This window comes from Lactuca sativa, chromosome 8 (assembly GCF_002870075.4).
Source record: "Lactuca sativa cultivar Salinas chromosome 8, Lsat_Salinas_v11, whole genome shotgun sequence".
Classification (NCBI taxonomy): Eukaryota; Viridiplantae; Streptophyta; class Magnoliopsida; order Asterales; family Asteraceae; genus Lactuca; species Lactuca sativa.
Window position 1 is genome coordinate 93,586,276 of NC_056630.2, and position 18,062 is coordinate 93,604,337.

The 18,062-nt window shown below is 32.6% G+C and overlaps 1 protein-coding gene across 1 annotated transcript; it reads left to right on the plus strand.

The window, feature by feature from the left end:
• Positions 1-9,385: 9,385 nt before the first annotated feature.
• Positions 9,386-15,143, plus strand: LOC111908357 (uncharacterized). The gene is made up of 7 exons (XM_023904181.2): positions 9,386-12,551; positions 12,641-12,873; positions 13,697-13,849; positions 13,924-14,087; positions 14,180-14,327; positions 14,422-14,632; positions 14,717-15,143. The coding sequence occupies exons 1-7, from the start codon at positions 9,881-9,883 to the stop codon at positions 14,896-14,898; spliced, it is 3,762 nt and encodes a 1,253-aa protein (XP_023759949.1). The 5' UTR covers positions 9,386-9,880; the 3' UTR covers positions 14,899-15,143.
• Positions 15,144-18,062: the final 2,919 nt, after the last annotated feature.

Genomic DNA, 18,062 nt, shown 5'->3' on the forward strand with positions numbered 1-18,062 from the left:
TCATATGGGGGTCATTAATATGTTTATGATAGTGTTTATGCTTCTTTAAAGTAGAAGCCTTTAAAAGGAAAAGAGAAATACCAGTATGATTTAATTTAAACCACAATAATGATCTAAAATTACACTATATTTTAATTTGGGTTACAAGTTATACAAAAGTTCTTTAATGATGTGATTATTCATTCTCTAAGTGACTATTGGTTTGTAGTAACGAGAAACATAAGAATATCAAAACTGTTTGTTGGATGTAACATAGTAATAAAAGAACAACGTAATTGGAACATATTTTGTGAGTAATTTGGTTATTATGTATGATCGATATGTTGTGATGCAATAAAATGTTTAAACGTGTTATTTGGTAATTTGATATGGAATAGTTGTAGAGTATATTCTTAAATGGAAATTAGTTTCACTTCAAGAGAGAATAACACCACTAATCTTGTAGTAAAGAAAATTGCATATTCACTTGAATTATGATGATGGTCATTGCAAAAAATGGGTGCTTGATTGTAACACCGATTTTGATTTTTGTATCGCTTAAAAAGAAACCGTTGGGTCGAATCTTTGATTGGGAACCTAATGATATCTTTTAATGGAAAATCGGTATTTCATTATAGAAAATAAGCGAGAATCAAATAAGTGATTAAGGTTTTCTTTGGAATGGGGATATTATTAGAACTATCAAGTTTCTAGTAAAAGGAACAAGTTATACATACGTAGTACAAAAGGCAGAAATAGTTAAACAAGGGTTAAAAACCAAATGAGAGAATTATCTTATTAACAACCTCTTCATTCTTTTGTTTAACCATTCCAAATAGCAAACTATTCTGAAAGCACCACAATGCCTCAATGCTAAGTGATCTCAACCACACCAAAAGCCTTTCTTTGAACGATATTATAATTAATAGATTCTGACCACTAAACCACATCTTCAATCATGTAAAACCATTCAACCCCCATAACCTAGCAATTTGAGTCCAAAATTCCCTCGTCACATTGAAAGAAAAGGGTAGGTGATCCCACAATTCCTTAGCCAAATCCCATATCGGGCAAAGTACCATGTCAAAATCGATCCCTATTACCACCAATTTTATTCACATAGATTAAGCTACATTCTCCAAGCGAAAATGTTTAGTTTTAATGGAATAAAAGAATTCCATTTAACAGAAAATTAATCGTAAACGGCAAGTTTACACTTTATATGTCCCAACCTCTTAAGAGTCTATCTATATGTATTTATAGGCAAAGACATACATAATTACCATATACACGATTAATGCAGTGTTAATCATTGGCTAATGAGGTCGAGTTCAACTGGATAGAGGCACACTTTAATTTTCCCCTCCTAGGGTTTCTGGAGGAATGGTATTGAGTTCTATCCATGTCCAAAACAGTGAAATCCCTTAATGAGAAACCGGGTTGCTAAAGATGTTGTTATCTCTTCAAGGACGGTTCGAACACGGGCTCAGTGGGTGTTATGACATACTGCCCTATCGGATATCACTGTCCGTTGCACCAAACCGCCATTAAAAATATACAATGTTAATCATTGTGGGCCCACAAGTTAGTAAAAACATATATTTTGTATTGGAATGATGATTCAAAAAGACAAAAATGGTCAACGTGGACTTGGCGACTCGCTCGAAACTTCGACTCGACAATTTTGGGCTTGGCCTTGACATTCAGGCACTCGACCTTAACAGACGTGTAGTCGGTATTGACTTCTCCTCGTTGACCATGGGCTCGACTGTATTGTGGCCTTGACAACCTTTGCCTTGAATGCGGCCTCAGGAGGACCTCGATAGTCTTGTCCTTGAGTATGACCTCGACTTTCACCTTGCATGTGAAAGTATGGTTCATCATTAGCACCCTAAACTAATTTGTGGATCTGCGACGATATTCAGATTATTCAGATTTCAGAGTTAGACTTCAAACACAAAACGTCTCATTAGTATAGCATTAAATAATTTTTAAAAATATTAAAACCATAATTTTCTCATACATAAGTCATGTTTAAGCATGAATCTTGTCATGAATTTATTATGCATTGTTACATCGTGGGGTAGCATCGGAAATTATTAAGCTTTGAATTTCATATAAATAAAGGAAGAATAGTTTCTCAATTCCTTACCCCTTCCTATTTGTTCTTGTGATTGTATTCATTATAATTTCTTTGTCCAACACACTCAAAGGATTTGTTTTGTTAGTGGTTGGAGATGGCATTGAGAATATAATGAACTTATGTCCACAAGAACAAATTACACGAATGGTCCTTAAGGTTTTGTTTTTTTTTTCCTAAAGTAGTCTTTACGAAACTTTTTTCCTTCAGATGGTACCTACGGAGCAAATATTGCACACAAATGATCCTTATGATTAACTTTCTTAACATATTTGTTAAGTGTATGTGAAAAGATAAAAATGTCCTTTATTTTTATTTATTTTTAACATTTTGTTAATTAGAAATTAAAAAAAAGTGAGTCTCCCTCTCTCTCTCTCTCTCTCTCTCTCTCTCTCTCTCTCTCTCTCTCTCTCTCTCTCTCTCCATTATCTTCTTCCAGTGCTTCTCTCTCTATGTGACCGGAGAACTCAAAAGTGGTTGACCGGATGCTTCTTTCCTTGTCGGAGATTGAACACAATGGATTTAAATCCAACCACATCATTGAACCCTCTACTTCATTTACCCATTCATCGCATTTATAACCTCTTCACACTACCAGATCCACACATCTTTCTGGACAAAATCTACTCATCGCATACACTACAACTCTATTTCAATCGGTGGAAACGACTGTTAGTCTTCTCCGTATCTCTCTGTTCCAAGGGACGAAAATCGATTTTTGAATTTGTCAAGATTCACCCACCGTCAATCTCTCAAGAACCAACCTGCAACAATAACAACAAAATCTTCTAAAAATCTCTCACTTGAAGTTCTTCAATGGGGACATCGATTTAGTCTATGTCGACTCTAGAGTAATGGGAGAAGTGGAAATGAGGGATGGGAGGCGGGTGTTGGCTTTGATTTTAGTTTCAGAAAGAGGTAGAGTAAAAGATGTGAAAATCGATTCCTCCATTTTTTTCTCTGATTCATCGGACCCAACCTTCTTCATTCATCGATGGTTCTGATTTACATTTATGAGGGCTAGGGTTTTCATTTATGAGGGTTAGGTTTTCCTGGCAGTGACGGATGGAGGTGGCGAACGATGATGGAATCATAGACCCGACTTCCGATCTACCTATTTGGCGACTGTCTTTCTGAAGAAGAGTAAGGTGGTGGCAGTGGTTTGTCGGAGGAGAAGCACAGGAAGATCCACCGCACTTCAGTCGGATCTATGAAACAATCACCATATTCGATTACTGGATTTGCATTTTACTCTAATCATTGTTGGTGATGTGTACGAGTTGATTCTAGTAGTGACAATATAAAGGTGGTGTGTTTCAATGGGGGTGAAGTTAAGAAAATCTAGGGTTTCAGACGGATTAGTCGTTTCTTGAGAGAGAGAGAGAGAGAGAGAGAAAGAAAGGACCATTTATGAAAAAAAATAAATAAAAGGGTATTTTTGTCATTTAACTACTTTAGAAAAGAAAAAAAAAAAAGAAAAAAAAAAAAAAAAACAAAACCATTCGTGTAATTTGTTCATTCAACAATTACTCCTCTACAACTAGAGAAAATCATTCGTAAGTTTGGGCTATAGTCCATGGATAATACAGTTGGGCTGACTTGGTGCATAAAGGCATAAAGGATGAACCCCAAGATAAAGGTTGGTATTTATGCCAAGTTTTTTATTCTCTGTCTTCCAACTCTTGAATTTCTACATAACGTTTTGCCCTACTATGTCATGTATTTAGCACGATTAAATCCCATTGCCATGTCGAGGATAATTGTCATTAAGCTTGTGTGAAGTTTCAAGTCACTCACTGCATAATTAAATTATTTGATACTTTAAAAGTAGTCTCAAAAATCTTGTATAATAATTTCACTATCTAGTTTTCTCAAATTCTTTGTTGAGAGGATATGTAGCTAAATTCAGACCAAGCTTTAACACTTGCATCATATGATAATCTTGGATGAAATCACACCAAACCAATATATTAATTTAAGCAAGTATGTGGAGAAATGATAGAGATTTAAATGTGGTGAGTTTTATTCTTTAATACTTGATGTCAGGGGCGGAGCTATGCGGGTGCCCGGACTACCCCTCAAATTTGTAGGTGTAACAAAATTTTTTTGAGAAAGTTTTCAAGAAATTTTTCGGTATAGTGTAATTTTTTTGGGTGCCCCTAAAATTTACGTATGCTACCCCTGACATTTTGTTCTGCCCCCGCCAGTGCTTGAAGAACACTTGTTAGATTGAAAACGATAAAGAATTGTGTAGCTTGTTCTTCAAGAGAATTATATCCAAAAGACCATTGTCAGCGACTGCCAAAAGAAATACTAAAAATGATAGATCGGTTGATTGACTTTGCATTTTTTTTTACAGACAACACTCCCCTTACAAAAACTTAATGAGTTGTTAAATCATCTTTTTGTATTTTTTTTTTCATCAAAATGATTATTTTCCAACTTTTCAAGACAAATAAATATCTCAAATTCATGGTCACAGGATCAATATCTATATTTTATGAAACTCTTATTATTTATAAAAATTTCTATTTTATAAAATAAAATATGGTGTCTTAATAGCTTTCTAGATAAGTTATTTCTTTCAAAACTTATAACAATGTATAATGTAAAAATTATCACTTGTTATTGAAAATAAAAATACCTTTTTTTTTCAAATTTATAAAAATGAATAGTCAAAGGAGTATTATCATTCAAGACAATTATTTAGAATAATTTTCGAAATGACTTTTCATCTCAACAAATCTTCAATTTGATATCAGAATGAAAATTCATTTTGGTAATGTAAATTCTTTGCTTTGTAACATTTGCATTACATGCTTCATGTTAGAATCACATGAACATCTATATGATTAAATATTGTTTCAACTGCACTCCATTGAGTTCACTCATTGAGTCTGATCAATATGTGGCGCTCTATTTGATAAATCTGGTCGTGTGAATTTAAAAAGGCAAGTGAGAACCTTATATATATTCGATGTAGAATTGAAGCTTTGTTTTTTTGTATCATCATCTTTTAAGAATAAGAAGTTAAGCTTGCCACTAAGTATATTAACTAATGAATTGTTTCATCAATAATAAAAAAATTAGAATAAGGTAGTGTTTGTTTTTTGTGTGCAAATCTGTATGACCTCTTCTGTCTGCGCCACGCAGACCACATGCAGACATTAGCATTCGCAGACTGTTTGTTTTTTTGAAGACTGCAGACCTAAAAATGTATGTGCGCCCTCTCCTTGGCGCAGATGTGGATCAGAGTCTTCTAACATCTTCAGACATCTTCTAGCCTAAAAAAACACACACACACACACACACATATATATATATATATATATATATATATATATATATATATATATATATATACATATATATATATCTTTATTTTTTTAAAGTTTTTTTTTTTAATTTATATTTTTTTCCAATTTTATTAATGATAAACAATTTGAAAAAAAAAATTACAAAACTTAAAAAAAAACGTTTGATGATACAAACATAATATTTTTGACAAATTTATAAATAAAGATTTATTACAATAATAGTCGTGGAAGTTGTTTATATAAATATGAAAAAAAAATCATAATATATTCTTATATTTTTTGCAAAATTTTATAAAATATTATTTAATACAGTATCGTCAATTTCTCGAGAAAATATTTATGGTACGTGTTTAATGGATTTAATTGAAAAAATCGAAGTTTAATTCCATCCATTTATGTAACAAATTCTTTGATTACTAATTACAATATTTAGGTATAACTTCGCAACCAAAGTTGTTGGTTTTTATCAAATATATACGTTAATTCATACTATTTTAATTTTGATTTTTTATACAATAACACATAAAAGTTGATTTAGATTCGTTAATTATTTATAACAAAGTCATAGAAATACTAAAAAATCACTTTGAAGTTTAAAAAAATCGGTTTATTTAGATTTTAGTTTATTTTAATAGCATGTAGATGTTAAAAAAACAAACAATCTTCTTTTTTTCAGACTGCAGATGTTTGGTCCACCTCTTCTACTGCAGAGGTTTACAGATGTGGTCCGTAGACTGCAGACATTTTGCCTCAACCAACTTTCTTGCGTCTATTTCGCCTGTTTGAGACTTAAAAAAAAATCCTAAAACAAGTAATTTTTTAAACGTTTTCTATTTGTGTTGTAAACTTAAAAAAAAAATTGAGTTGAACACAATAGCTGAAAATTTTGTTTTTAATTTATAAACTAAATTATTAAAAAGTTATTTCAAATAACATATAAAAATTCTAATTAATAAATTTGTTTTTAAACTATTTCAAATTATTTTTACTTATTACCAAACATTAAATTACAATAAGATAAAAAAAAAAAAAAAAGCTCAAACACAACCTGTCAACCTTAACAATAGTTCAAATTTATTGATTAAACGCTATGTGTAAAATATTTTATAAAATAATGATTCTTGTAGGTGAGAAATAGAAAAAACAATTTGGGGATTGTTTTTATGTTTCCAAGATTGGAGACAATTCTATGAAGTTAAGCGTAAAGAGAAATTTGCTCGCTAAAAAAATGCATTGTTGTCTATCCTATTAGGTGGAGAGATCGGGATGTACTTCTGCAATGAATAAGATCAATAACAATGTTGGAACGCAATGAACTGGAATACAAAAAAAAAAAAAAAAAGGGTGAGGAGGGGTAAACCTATCCCACAATTGGTCAATATTTATGTATATTTCAATAGAAAGTTTTAGCTTAAGCAGATAAAATAGAAAAATAAAATAAATACACGTGTATGAATTGTATAAAGTTAGTCCATAATGATAGTGACCAAAAGGTTTTAGGATAGTTGTAAAGAGGGTGGTTATCATGCAATAGTTTTGCTATTTGCGGTGGGGTGATTATCCTTTGATAGTGTCATTATTCGCGGTGGGACGACAAGAATAAGGAAGAAAAATAAATGTGAAATTAAAGAAAATTGATATCGTTGTGTTTCAAACAAGTGAGAAAATATTGAAATTGAATTCCATCATTTCATAGATGGAAACTAGAAATCCTATAAAAAAAATCAATTTTCATATAGCAAAAATTATATTTCCATCCACGATTTATTCAATTTGTTGTTAATAAGCGGTTTTAGAGGTTATGCAAGACAAGTTTCCATTCCTTATACTATATGAATGTTTGAGATATTTTTGTAAAGTTTAAAAGTTGAATAATGTCGTTTGAACCCTAGACGGTGTCAAATTTCCATGTATGATCAGCCATATAAATTTCGTTAAAGACCGACACTAAAAGGAAGTTTGACAAAATGCTACAAAATAATGACAATTAGGTTTTTTCAAATTAGATTTTTTAACCAATCCTAACTAGTTCCTATAGGTTTGGATATATATATTTTAGCTTGAAAACTATTTGGATATGATCCAATTTGGAGTCGATCCGATTTTACTTTGTTGATCATAACCGATCCGGTCTAGAAAAAAAACAACTTTGTGTACCTCTACAAACTATGGACGGCAGGATTCCAATTCCAACCGATCTCTAAAAAAATTACTCTAATCAAAGGTGCCCTAATAGTTATTTCATTTATTATTGAATTGACGTAAAATTATAAATGTTTCTATTTAAATATTTATATTATACATGTATGTTTAATTAACAAAAACGTTTATTAGATGTGTATCAAATACGTGTTAACTCGCAAATATTCGCGAGTACTAGAAAAAATAAACTTGAAATCTTGCTCAACAACACGTGGTGTCTTCCTTCAGGCTCCTTACCCTTTAAGTTTCATCCGCAAAGATTGGACCCAAAAATTACATTTTGACTCTTATGTTTAGATCAATATGCTATAATACACCCTTATAGTTTAGTGAATCCCAAAGACACACCTTTAAGTTACTTATAGAAACCATCAACAACAAATTATCTATTCATACAAATGACTTTAAATATTTCATTGTGTCCATTTTATAAGAATTAAATACCTAAACAATCCGTGTAAAATTTTCTGTATAAAATGTGGATTTCACACATATTCAATTATAAAAGGTGTCATGTTGAAGAAAATCATGCAAAATGAGGAGTAAAAAAATCTTTTACAAATTGAAGAAGACAAACCTCGTTTTGCTGCCATTGCCAATTTGCCATATTATCACAATTTTAAGGCACGTTTAATGCTAGAGATAATAACATAAAACATTACATATTGTGTTTTCCTTTAATTAAATCCTTTTTTTAAAGACCTTTTTTTCTATAAAAACTCTATTTTTTATTTATTTTTTCTGAAAAAACAACTTTTTATTTTATTTATAAAAAAAACTCACATTTGTAAAGTTTTTTCAGGAAAAAAGAAAATACTAAAAGGACCAAATAAAAAAAAATACAAGATCTTTCCTTTAAAAAATATAAAATTAAGGATTAATAAAAAAACATAATATATAAGTTTTTTTTTATGATATTAAAAATTAAACTTTGCCAATGTGGGACTAGCCTACTTTGTAGAAGTTGAAGCCTCTTAGATTCGGCGTCCCATGTTCAAATCCAGACAAAACCGAACTAATTTGATAAATTTAACTTCTAAATGACAATCAATTTTCATAGTTATATAACGTAGGTCATGATCGTCGAACTTTTTAAAGATATTACGTATACACAAATTATAAATTTGGTTTTAACCGATATTTCTTTTATTTTATTTTTATTTTTAAAAAATATATAATGTTTTTTCATTAATTTAAATATCATCGTACAACGAGTGAGATGACAAATCGACAACAAATTGCGTTAAGTCTTTTTGTATGATAAAACTAATTCGAAAATCAACTAATTCGGATTAAAAGTAGAAGAGATTTTTGTACTAGTAATTAAATTTCATAATTGTTTCACAGGCTATTTAAACTGTTTTTAAGATATGTAACATTCAAAATTTAACATTTCACTTTTTGCAATATCTTTTGTTTTAAAGAATAATTATTACATAAAACATTATAAAAAAACTGTTCTTAAGATGTTTAAAACAAACTCAAATATGATAAAAACAATCTAATTGTAAAAAAACATTATTACTTCTTCTTTTAATTACCCAATCAAATTAAAATATGATCATGATTGTATCCAAAAACAAATCCAAACCCAATATCCTACAAAAACAAATCTAAACCCAATATCCTATTATATATGTCAATTTACCTTTATACCCTTGCCTCAAGTGCTTACGTATGCAAATCCACAGGGCCATTCTTGTCCATATAATTACATTACAAGAGAAGCTCTTTCCCTTTTGGGACATAAAAACAACGTATGTGTTGCCATCTCTAGTTATTGTTTTTCTCCGTCACAAGAAATTGCAGAGGCAAATCTTTTTATCATTAAAAAATGGGAACACAAAAACTCTGGATTTTATCTGATTATGACATCTTCTTGAGAAGAGAAGCAGGTTTCGCTTAATAGATTATAGTGTCACTGTGTGTCTGTGTGTGAGAGAGAAAGGGGACGAGAGAGAGAGAGAGACATAGAAACCACATCACCGCCGTGGGGACGCCTGTCATATTGTGGTAAATCTTCACCGACTCGGATGCTCAAACCCCTCTCTCCTTCTCTTCTTCTTTCTTTCAATTACAGTCTCTTTTAGGGTTTATGTTAAGCTCAATTTCTTTCGTTGAAGTTTTACGTTGTTGAATTCTACCGCCTTTTCCCAAATCAGTTTTCGAAACGATAACTGAATGATTAGTATTTATGTTTAGATAGATAGATAGATAAGTAAAGTGTTTGATTAGATCTTAGATGGCGTATGATCAGAATGCGTTACCTAATAGTTTACGCCCAATTCATATAGCTAGAACCGTGGGTGAAGAATCTCGCATTGGGGCTCCTGTAGTTCTACCAAATTCGAATCCTCTCCCGCGTGAACCGTGCACCGGTAGCCCTGGAACAATTCCGGTTTACTACCCTTCATCGGCGCCGGCTGTTCCCGACGCCGGCTATGTTAATTTGAATTATGGGAATGCAGTTCCAGCAGTCGCGAATTGGTTACCACGTATGCCACCGCCGGTGACTTCTGGAGGGGTAGGTTTGTTACCTGGTTATGCGTATAATAATACTAGTTTAGCCCCTCCACGTTTTTACGATCCAAATCTACCACCAGTTGGTGGTAGTGGTGGTGGTAGTAATGCCTCCGATCATGCTAGCGATGAAGGTGGAGATGACTCTGCTTCAGGGAGGAAAGTTAAGTTTTTATGTAGTTTTGGAGGTAAGATTTTGCCTAGACCTAGTGATGGTGTTCTTAGATATGTTGGTGGGGATACTAGGATCATTAGCTTTAGAAGAGATGTGAGATTCAATGAGTTGCTTCAAAAGATGTATGATTCATATGGACAAAATCTTGTTATTAAATATCAATTACCCGATGAAGATCTTGATGCACTTGTTACAGTTTCTAGACCTGATGATCTGGTAAATATGATGGATGAGTATGATAAACTGGTTGAAAGATCTTCCGATGGTTCAGCTAAATTAAGAGTGTTCTTGTTCTCACACCTTGAATCTTCCAGTGCCATTCGTTTCAAAGATTTACAAGATAGTGGACAGAGATATGTAGAGGCAGTGAACGGAATCACAGATGGTTTTTCCGGTGGCGGCAGCAGTGGTGCTGGGAGGAAGGAAAGTTTAGCAAGTGCTTCCTCTACTCAAAATTCAGAATCTTGTGGAACTGAGGGTGGTGCTGATAGCAATCACAGCATAGGACATGATCAGGTGGAGGTGGTGGCCATGGGCCCATCCATGGCCGGATTATCCCCTGGCGGCAGTTCTGCCGCCGGAGTTCTTGTTGGTAAACCTGTTCTTGTCTCAGCTTCACCTTCTCAATCTGATCATGATTTTGATATATTGGAAAGAACACCTCTCCCTATTCATGTCCAACAACAGAGACAATTAGGCTATGATTTTGCGCCACCTGGCACCATTCAGCCGCCATCACCTTATCTCCAGACTTACCTTGATCCCCGCCACGGGACATTCAACCGGACAGAATACGTACAGGTGGCACCACCACCATCATCATCCCAATTAGGATACCCATCTCAGATCATGCGAAGTGTTGCTCCAATGTATCCTCAACCACAACAGATTATTCCTTCATCCCATGTCAGTTTCAAACCAAATCCAGTTCCGGTTCCGGTTCCGGTTCCAGTTCAGGTTCCGATTCCGGTTCCGGTTCCTCATGTAGTCCAGCAACAAGAGGTTCAAATGGAGCAATTCCCTGTTAATCTTTCTTCTGATCAAAGTCAAACCTGCACCACATATCAACCTCGACCTCAACCACAACCACAACCACCAATCATTCCTGGACCTTACGGATGGAATCAGATTCCGCCCCAAGACCAAGTGTCCTATTCCGATGTTCGGGTGCCAACTCAACAGATGATATATCAAGAAGTAATGCCTAGATTTGATGGATGTATCATGTGTCAGAAAGCACTCCCCCATGCACATTCTGATACCATGGCACAAGAAAAAAAAGAAAGCCCTAGATCAAACGTATCAGATGTGAATCCAGTTTATCAAAGTCTCAGATTAGAGGATGCAAGAAGACTGATGCAACCAAACATGGTTCCTGTATCTGGATCTGGACCCGTTGTGGACCAGATACAGACAGTTGGGGTTCGGTCAAGATTTGCTGACCATGAAGGAGGTGGAATGATGCCTCCTTTGTATGCTGTTCAAGGGCAATTTGGGAATGATGGGACTCTTTCTCAGAGACCTGAAACTAGCTATGGTGTATTGCTCAATCAACTTCCTCATAGTGGCCATGCAAGTATAGCCCAACAACAACAGTCTTTTGTCCCAATGCAATATCAACCAAAACAGGAAACCATGGTTAGTAAACGGGTTAGCGGTGATTCAAACCCTGGTGGTGGTGGTGGTGGTGGTGGGGTTCCTTCACCTACTTCTGACCATAGCCAGGTTCATGAGTCGCCAAAGGAGTTTCCTGATAATGTAAGACAAATTGATGGGAGGATGGAAGAATTACGAATACGCCCTTCTCCTCATGATGTTCTTGTTAACAATGATATTCGTGTTGAGAATCCACGAGAGGAAATCTTGGAAAATAGACAAGAGGTGAATCTTGATTCAAATTACATGATGCCTTATTCCTATTTGGGAGGTGGTAATAGTGAAGGGAGTCCTGTGTTTTCTGGTGTTGATTCCACTGCCATTGTTGCTGAAAATCCACCTGTCAGTGAATGGAATGTGTACCCTTTACAAATTGAGTCAAAAACTGAAGTTGAACCTTTGTCAATGGAATCATGTAATCCGTTTAATGGAGTTAATGAAGCCCAAGATACTACAAACTCACTTTTCAGTGATCAAGATCCATGGATGTTAAGGCATGATTCACAGCCAAGTGGGAATTTGGAATTGCATTTTGATGTGTCACATGGTCATTCTACCATAGGTCAGTATTCTTCTATATGTTACTTCTTTTTCTTTTGAAAAAATATGTTCTTTTATTGATCATTTTAATATTGTGTTTTTTTTATAAAGGTTCTGCTGAGGAGTTGATTAAACAAGAACTTCAAGCGGTTGCTGAAGGTGTTGCTGCTTCTGTTCTTCATTCATCAACACCTTCAAATCCTGAGTCAAATAAACGTGGATTGGAAACCAAAAAAAGTTGTGAAGGGCAAACAAGTAATACTGATGAGCAAGATTTGAAAACAAAGGTTCCAGAAAAGACAAATCTAGGGTTTCCAGTTTCAGATGGGCTTGGTCGTTTGCAGGTAAAGTAAAGCTTTCATCTTTATAGAGTAAATTACACAAATGGTCCCTGTGGTTTGATTCAAATACCAGGTTCAGTCCATTTTCGACTTTTTGTTGATTGGCTTGTCCTTGTTGCGGTTTTACCAGTTTTCTACTGTTTTGTCTTAATTTTTTTTTTTCATTTTTTACTATCTGTTTATTATCGAGTATTGGTTTCCTATGCTATATACTCAAAAGTGTAAGTTTGGTCCAACTTTTGAAATCTTCCAAAAGAAGTTTTTAAGTTTGCATTTTGTTGTGGATTTAGTCCCTCTGACAACGAAATTTGAGTCTGAAAAAAATAACAGTGGACCAATCTTGCGATTTTGAGTAAAGCACAGGGACCAAATCCGCAGTGAAATGCAAACTTAAGAACAACTTTGGAAAGATCGAAATATGGACCAAACTTGCAATTTTGAGTAAAGCATGGGGAACATATCCGCAATGAAGTTCAAACTTAAGGATGACTTTGGAAAGATCTATTTGAGTAAAGCATGGGGACTCTTTCTGCAATGAAGTTCAAACGTAAGAACGATTTTGGAAAGATTTTAAAAGATGGACCAAACTTGTGATTTTGAGAAAAGCACATGGACTAAGTTTGTAATTTATTTTTCATTAATGACTTAACGCCTCATTTCTAACAGTGTGATCAAAGGGATCAACCATTACCAAAACCACAACAAGGACGCCATTGCCATGCAAATAAAGATTGATATTTTGGACTGAACCTGTTTCTTTCACCAAACCAAAGGGACCATTTATGTAAAGATAGAATTTTTTAACGAATTTTTTGTGATTTTTTAGATAATCAAGAACAGTGATCTTGAAGAGCTGCGTGAACTGGGGTCGGGTACATTTGGAACTGTTTACCATGGAAAGTGGAGAGGAACTGACGTGGCAATCAAACGAATAAATGACAGATGTTTTGCAGGAAAAGCTTCAGAACAAGAACGCATGGTAATATAATAATATGGTTTGTGTGTTTGACTTTTTTTTTTAAAATAAATTTATTAATAAAAACTTTTTATTAGAGGGAGGATTTCTGGAACGAAGCAATAAAGCTTGCGGATCTTCATCATCCAAATGTCGTAGCCTTTTATGGGGTTGTGCTTGATGGTCCGGGCGGGTCGGTTGCGACTGTAACCGAGTATATGGTTAATGGATCTTTACGAACCGCTTTGCAAAAGAACGAGAGGTACCTAAACCAACATATTTCCAAAATCTTTTCATTTATTTATGTAATGAAAATGAAATAAAATATTTTATTGTGTTTTTTTTTATAATTAGGAATTTGGATAAGCGAAAACGACTTTTGATTGCTATGGATGTTGCTTTTGGGATGGAATACCTTCATGGAAAAAACATTGTTCATTTTGATTTGAAAAGTGACAACTTACTTGTCAACCTTCGTGATCCACACCGTCCCATATGCAAGGTTTCTTTTCTTGTCTTGTCCTGTATAACAATGACAGTAACAATAACAGTAACAGTAACAGAGTTTGTATTGTATTTTGACATGTGATATAAAGGTTGGTGACTTGGGACTATCAAAAGTGAAACGACAAACACTAATCTCAGGAGGTGTACGTGGGACCCTTCCATGGATGGCACCGGAGCTTCTAAATGGAAGCAGCAGCCTCGTGTCAGAAAAAGTCGATGTCTTCTCATTCGGGATTGTCATGTGGGAACTTCTTACAGGAGACGAACCATATGCAGACTTACATTACGGGGCCATAATCGGTATTTCACATTTCACAATTCACTTCACAAAATCATAAAATATCTATATGTATATTTTATTCATTTATGTAATATTTAATTAAGGTGGGATTGTAAGCAACACACTTAGACCTGCGGTGCCAGAATCATGCGACCCAGAATGGAGATCTTTAATGGAGAGGTGTTGGTCGGCTGAGCCATCAGAGAGACCTAGCTTCACGGAGATAGCTAACCAGTTACGTGGCATAACCTCAAAGATTCCACCAAAAGGACAACTACATCAGTAACTTTTTTATTATCATCATTTGGGTCAAAAAAAAAAAAAGTCAAAATACGTAAAGTTTAGGAAGAAAGTACGTTTGTCATATCTTGGATATTTAAAAAACAGAGTTGATGGTGTTTGGGTTTGGTTTATCTTATTATCATACACACACAAACAAACATGTTTTTTGTTTCACACATCCATGATCCATGTTATGGTTCGGCGTTAATGAACGTGGCTTGCTATGCCAATAAGAAGCTGATTTGGATATTTGTTGTCTAGTTGATGATGATGATGATGATGATGTCACGACACACGATTTGTTTTTGTTGTGATATATATCAATCTTATTATATGTTATTTAATTTTATCTTATAAATAAAATATTACTTACCTATGCAAAGATGTATACTTTGACAATTTTATTAAAAAAAGTATAATATGATAATATAGAATGAAAGCTGCCAGCTCAATTCCGGTGGTTACTTTTGTTTGCTTTTTTGGAGGTTTAGTGCGTGTTTAATGTTTGTTGACACTTGACCGTTGATGCGGGGCCGGCCAATACCAAACCCAATCCCAAGTTAACGGTAACTAATAAATTATTTATTAACGTATACTATTAGCTTTTATTCAAAAGAATTATATAATTAAAAATTATTTAATATTTGGTGAAAAGAATGATCATTATGATACTTGATGGGATGAGATTTCTGTTGGACGTTTTGTTGATATATGGCTGATGATTTACTGAAATTATTTGAAGATGTATACTTGAAATATTATGTTGTTAACATATTTTGATATCAGTAAGTAACAAAAACTTGTAATTTTGATATATGAAAACAAAATTGATGGTATATACATATAAAGAGTACATAATACAAATGAAATTCTCCAAAATACTTCAATTATTAAAAATGATTGTTGTTAGAAGGTTCTAGAAACTCAAATCACAAAATCTTAGCTGGCAAAGTTTTAATACATGGTGATATTCTTCTGTATCATGTTTGATTTTTGCTCCGTTATAAATATCGCGTCTGAATAAATACGAATAGGATAAAACTTCTTCACATAAGAAAACATAATACCATCAAGAGACTCAAAGACAAACATGTTACATGTGGGTGATAAAAAGTCTTCAAATTTGTATTGTTCGCTTATCCCATAAGCATTGCTTCACAATCTCATTTAAGGAGAGAGAAAAGAAAGCCAGTAGATTAAAAAAAAATACATTTCCAAAAAGGGATTTGACACAACTTATTACTCGTTTACCTGCTACACGTCTATATAAAATTTTCATCTATTTTGTGCAAGTACATTATATTTATTATTTATATTAATCTTTCTTAAAAACTATCCTCCTAAATGGGGAGGAATTAGAGAGAAAGGAAATGAAGATTAGTCCCTTTATTTTTTTCATCTCTTTTTCTTTTCTTTCATTTAGTGAACTTGAGAGAAGAGTGTTAGTCGTTGTGTAGTCTTCATGATTATTATTTATTAAATCTTTTGTATATAACAGCTCATTGTGAGAATATTAATATATGAAAATAAAAATGAACGTACACGAATAAATGAAAAAATCTCTAGCACAATTTATATTCATATCTACAAGCAAACTGATCATGAATAAAAACAAAATTTTGAAACTTATAAAAGTAGCTAAGCAAACGGTTGTTCCACTATCAAGGGTCGGTCCGTTCATTTTGAATGCCTTGAACGAAAATTAGAAATGGTCATCTAAAATTTCATATTAGCAATAGACACAAACATATTAGCAATCGACTAGTGACATATTAGTGATGAATTAGCGACAAATTATTGACAGATAAGCAACATATTAATGATGAAACCTTGGTGAATTAAAATTTCGGCCCCTTGTGACACGGATGATGTGCAACCGCACACTTCGCATGTGCTAAAATGTGACATTTAATACGGTGAACATTTGTCATTGTGTTATTAATTTATTAATTTGATTTAATACAAGCTTTTTGTATTTATATTATATTTTTATTTTTATAAAATAAAATATACTAAAATTCATTTTTTTAAATTTACATCATTGATATAGTAAAATGTTTTTTGGTTTAAAATAAAACAATAGTTTACACTTTATATAAAATATAAGTAAGTATATATATATATATATATATATATATATATATATATATATATATATATATATATATATATATATATATGCTTAGGTTATTCTATTCAAAGTAATTATTGTGTTATTGTATGCATAAATATGGGTCACTCAATTTACTTATTTTAAAAAAGTGATTAATATATTTTATTGAATTAAATATAATTGAAAAATATCATCTAATTTAATTATAAGGGTATTTTAGTCAATTAATATAGATTTAATAACGGAAAATTGCATATTTTAAGGGATCATAAATTCTATTAATTTTAAAAATCCGATTTTACGAATTATAAGTCTTTTAATTCGGACATTCTGACAGAATATGTTTATGAGTATATTCAAAAATAAAAATATTTTTGAACCATAAATAATAAAAATATTCTTAAATCTATTTCTTGATCATGACTTTAAAAACTTCTTCTAGAATAACAAATCCTTAAACAATCAATTAAAGAATAAAAACAAAAATACATTATTTCTTATACAATACGGGTAACAATTGTTAAGAATTACATTTATTATTAAAGAATAAAACTAAAAAAAACTTTCAAAACGGGAAAGAAAATATCAAAATCTAACAACGACACTAATACATTCTAAAAGAATAATGTTGCTTAGAATCACTTTAAAATTTTGTGTTACGTTCTTCAAGCATCAACTTATGTGAAAACAAAACCAAACTGTAGTTTAGATTCCAATAATGCATTAGCAAATGAAAATTAAAAAACTAAATTCTTTTGGAAAAATATGTGAACTTGTGAATTGCACCAAAACCAATAACCAAGAATTGTAGAACATGCATAAATCAGTGAGAAAGTATTCATACTTCATTCCAATAGAATTAGAATTCATAATTCCTGTAACGACCCAAAATACGACCCAAAATTTTTTGTTTTAATATTACTAAAAATCGCAACATCAACTATTAGATAATAAAACCATGAATCGTATGTCTTAAAATGTCATAGTAAATGTATTAATTCAAAACTGAAGTTAATATCATATCAAAATATACATAAAACTCCCAGGAATAAACT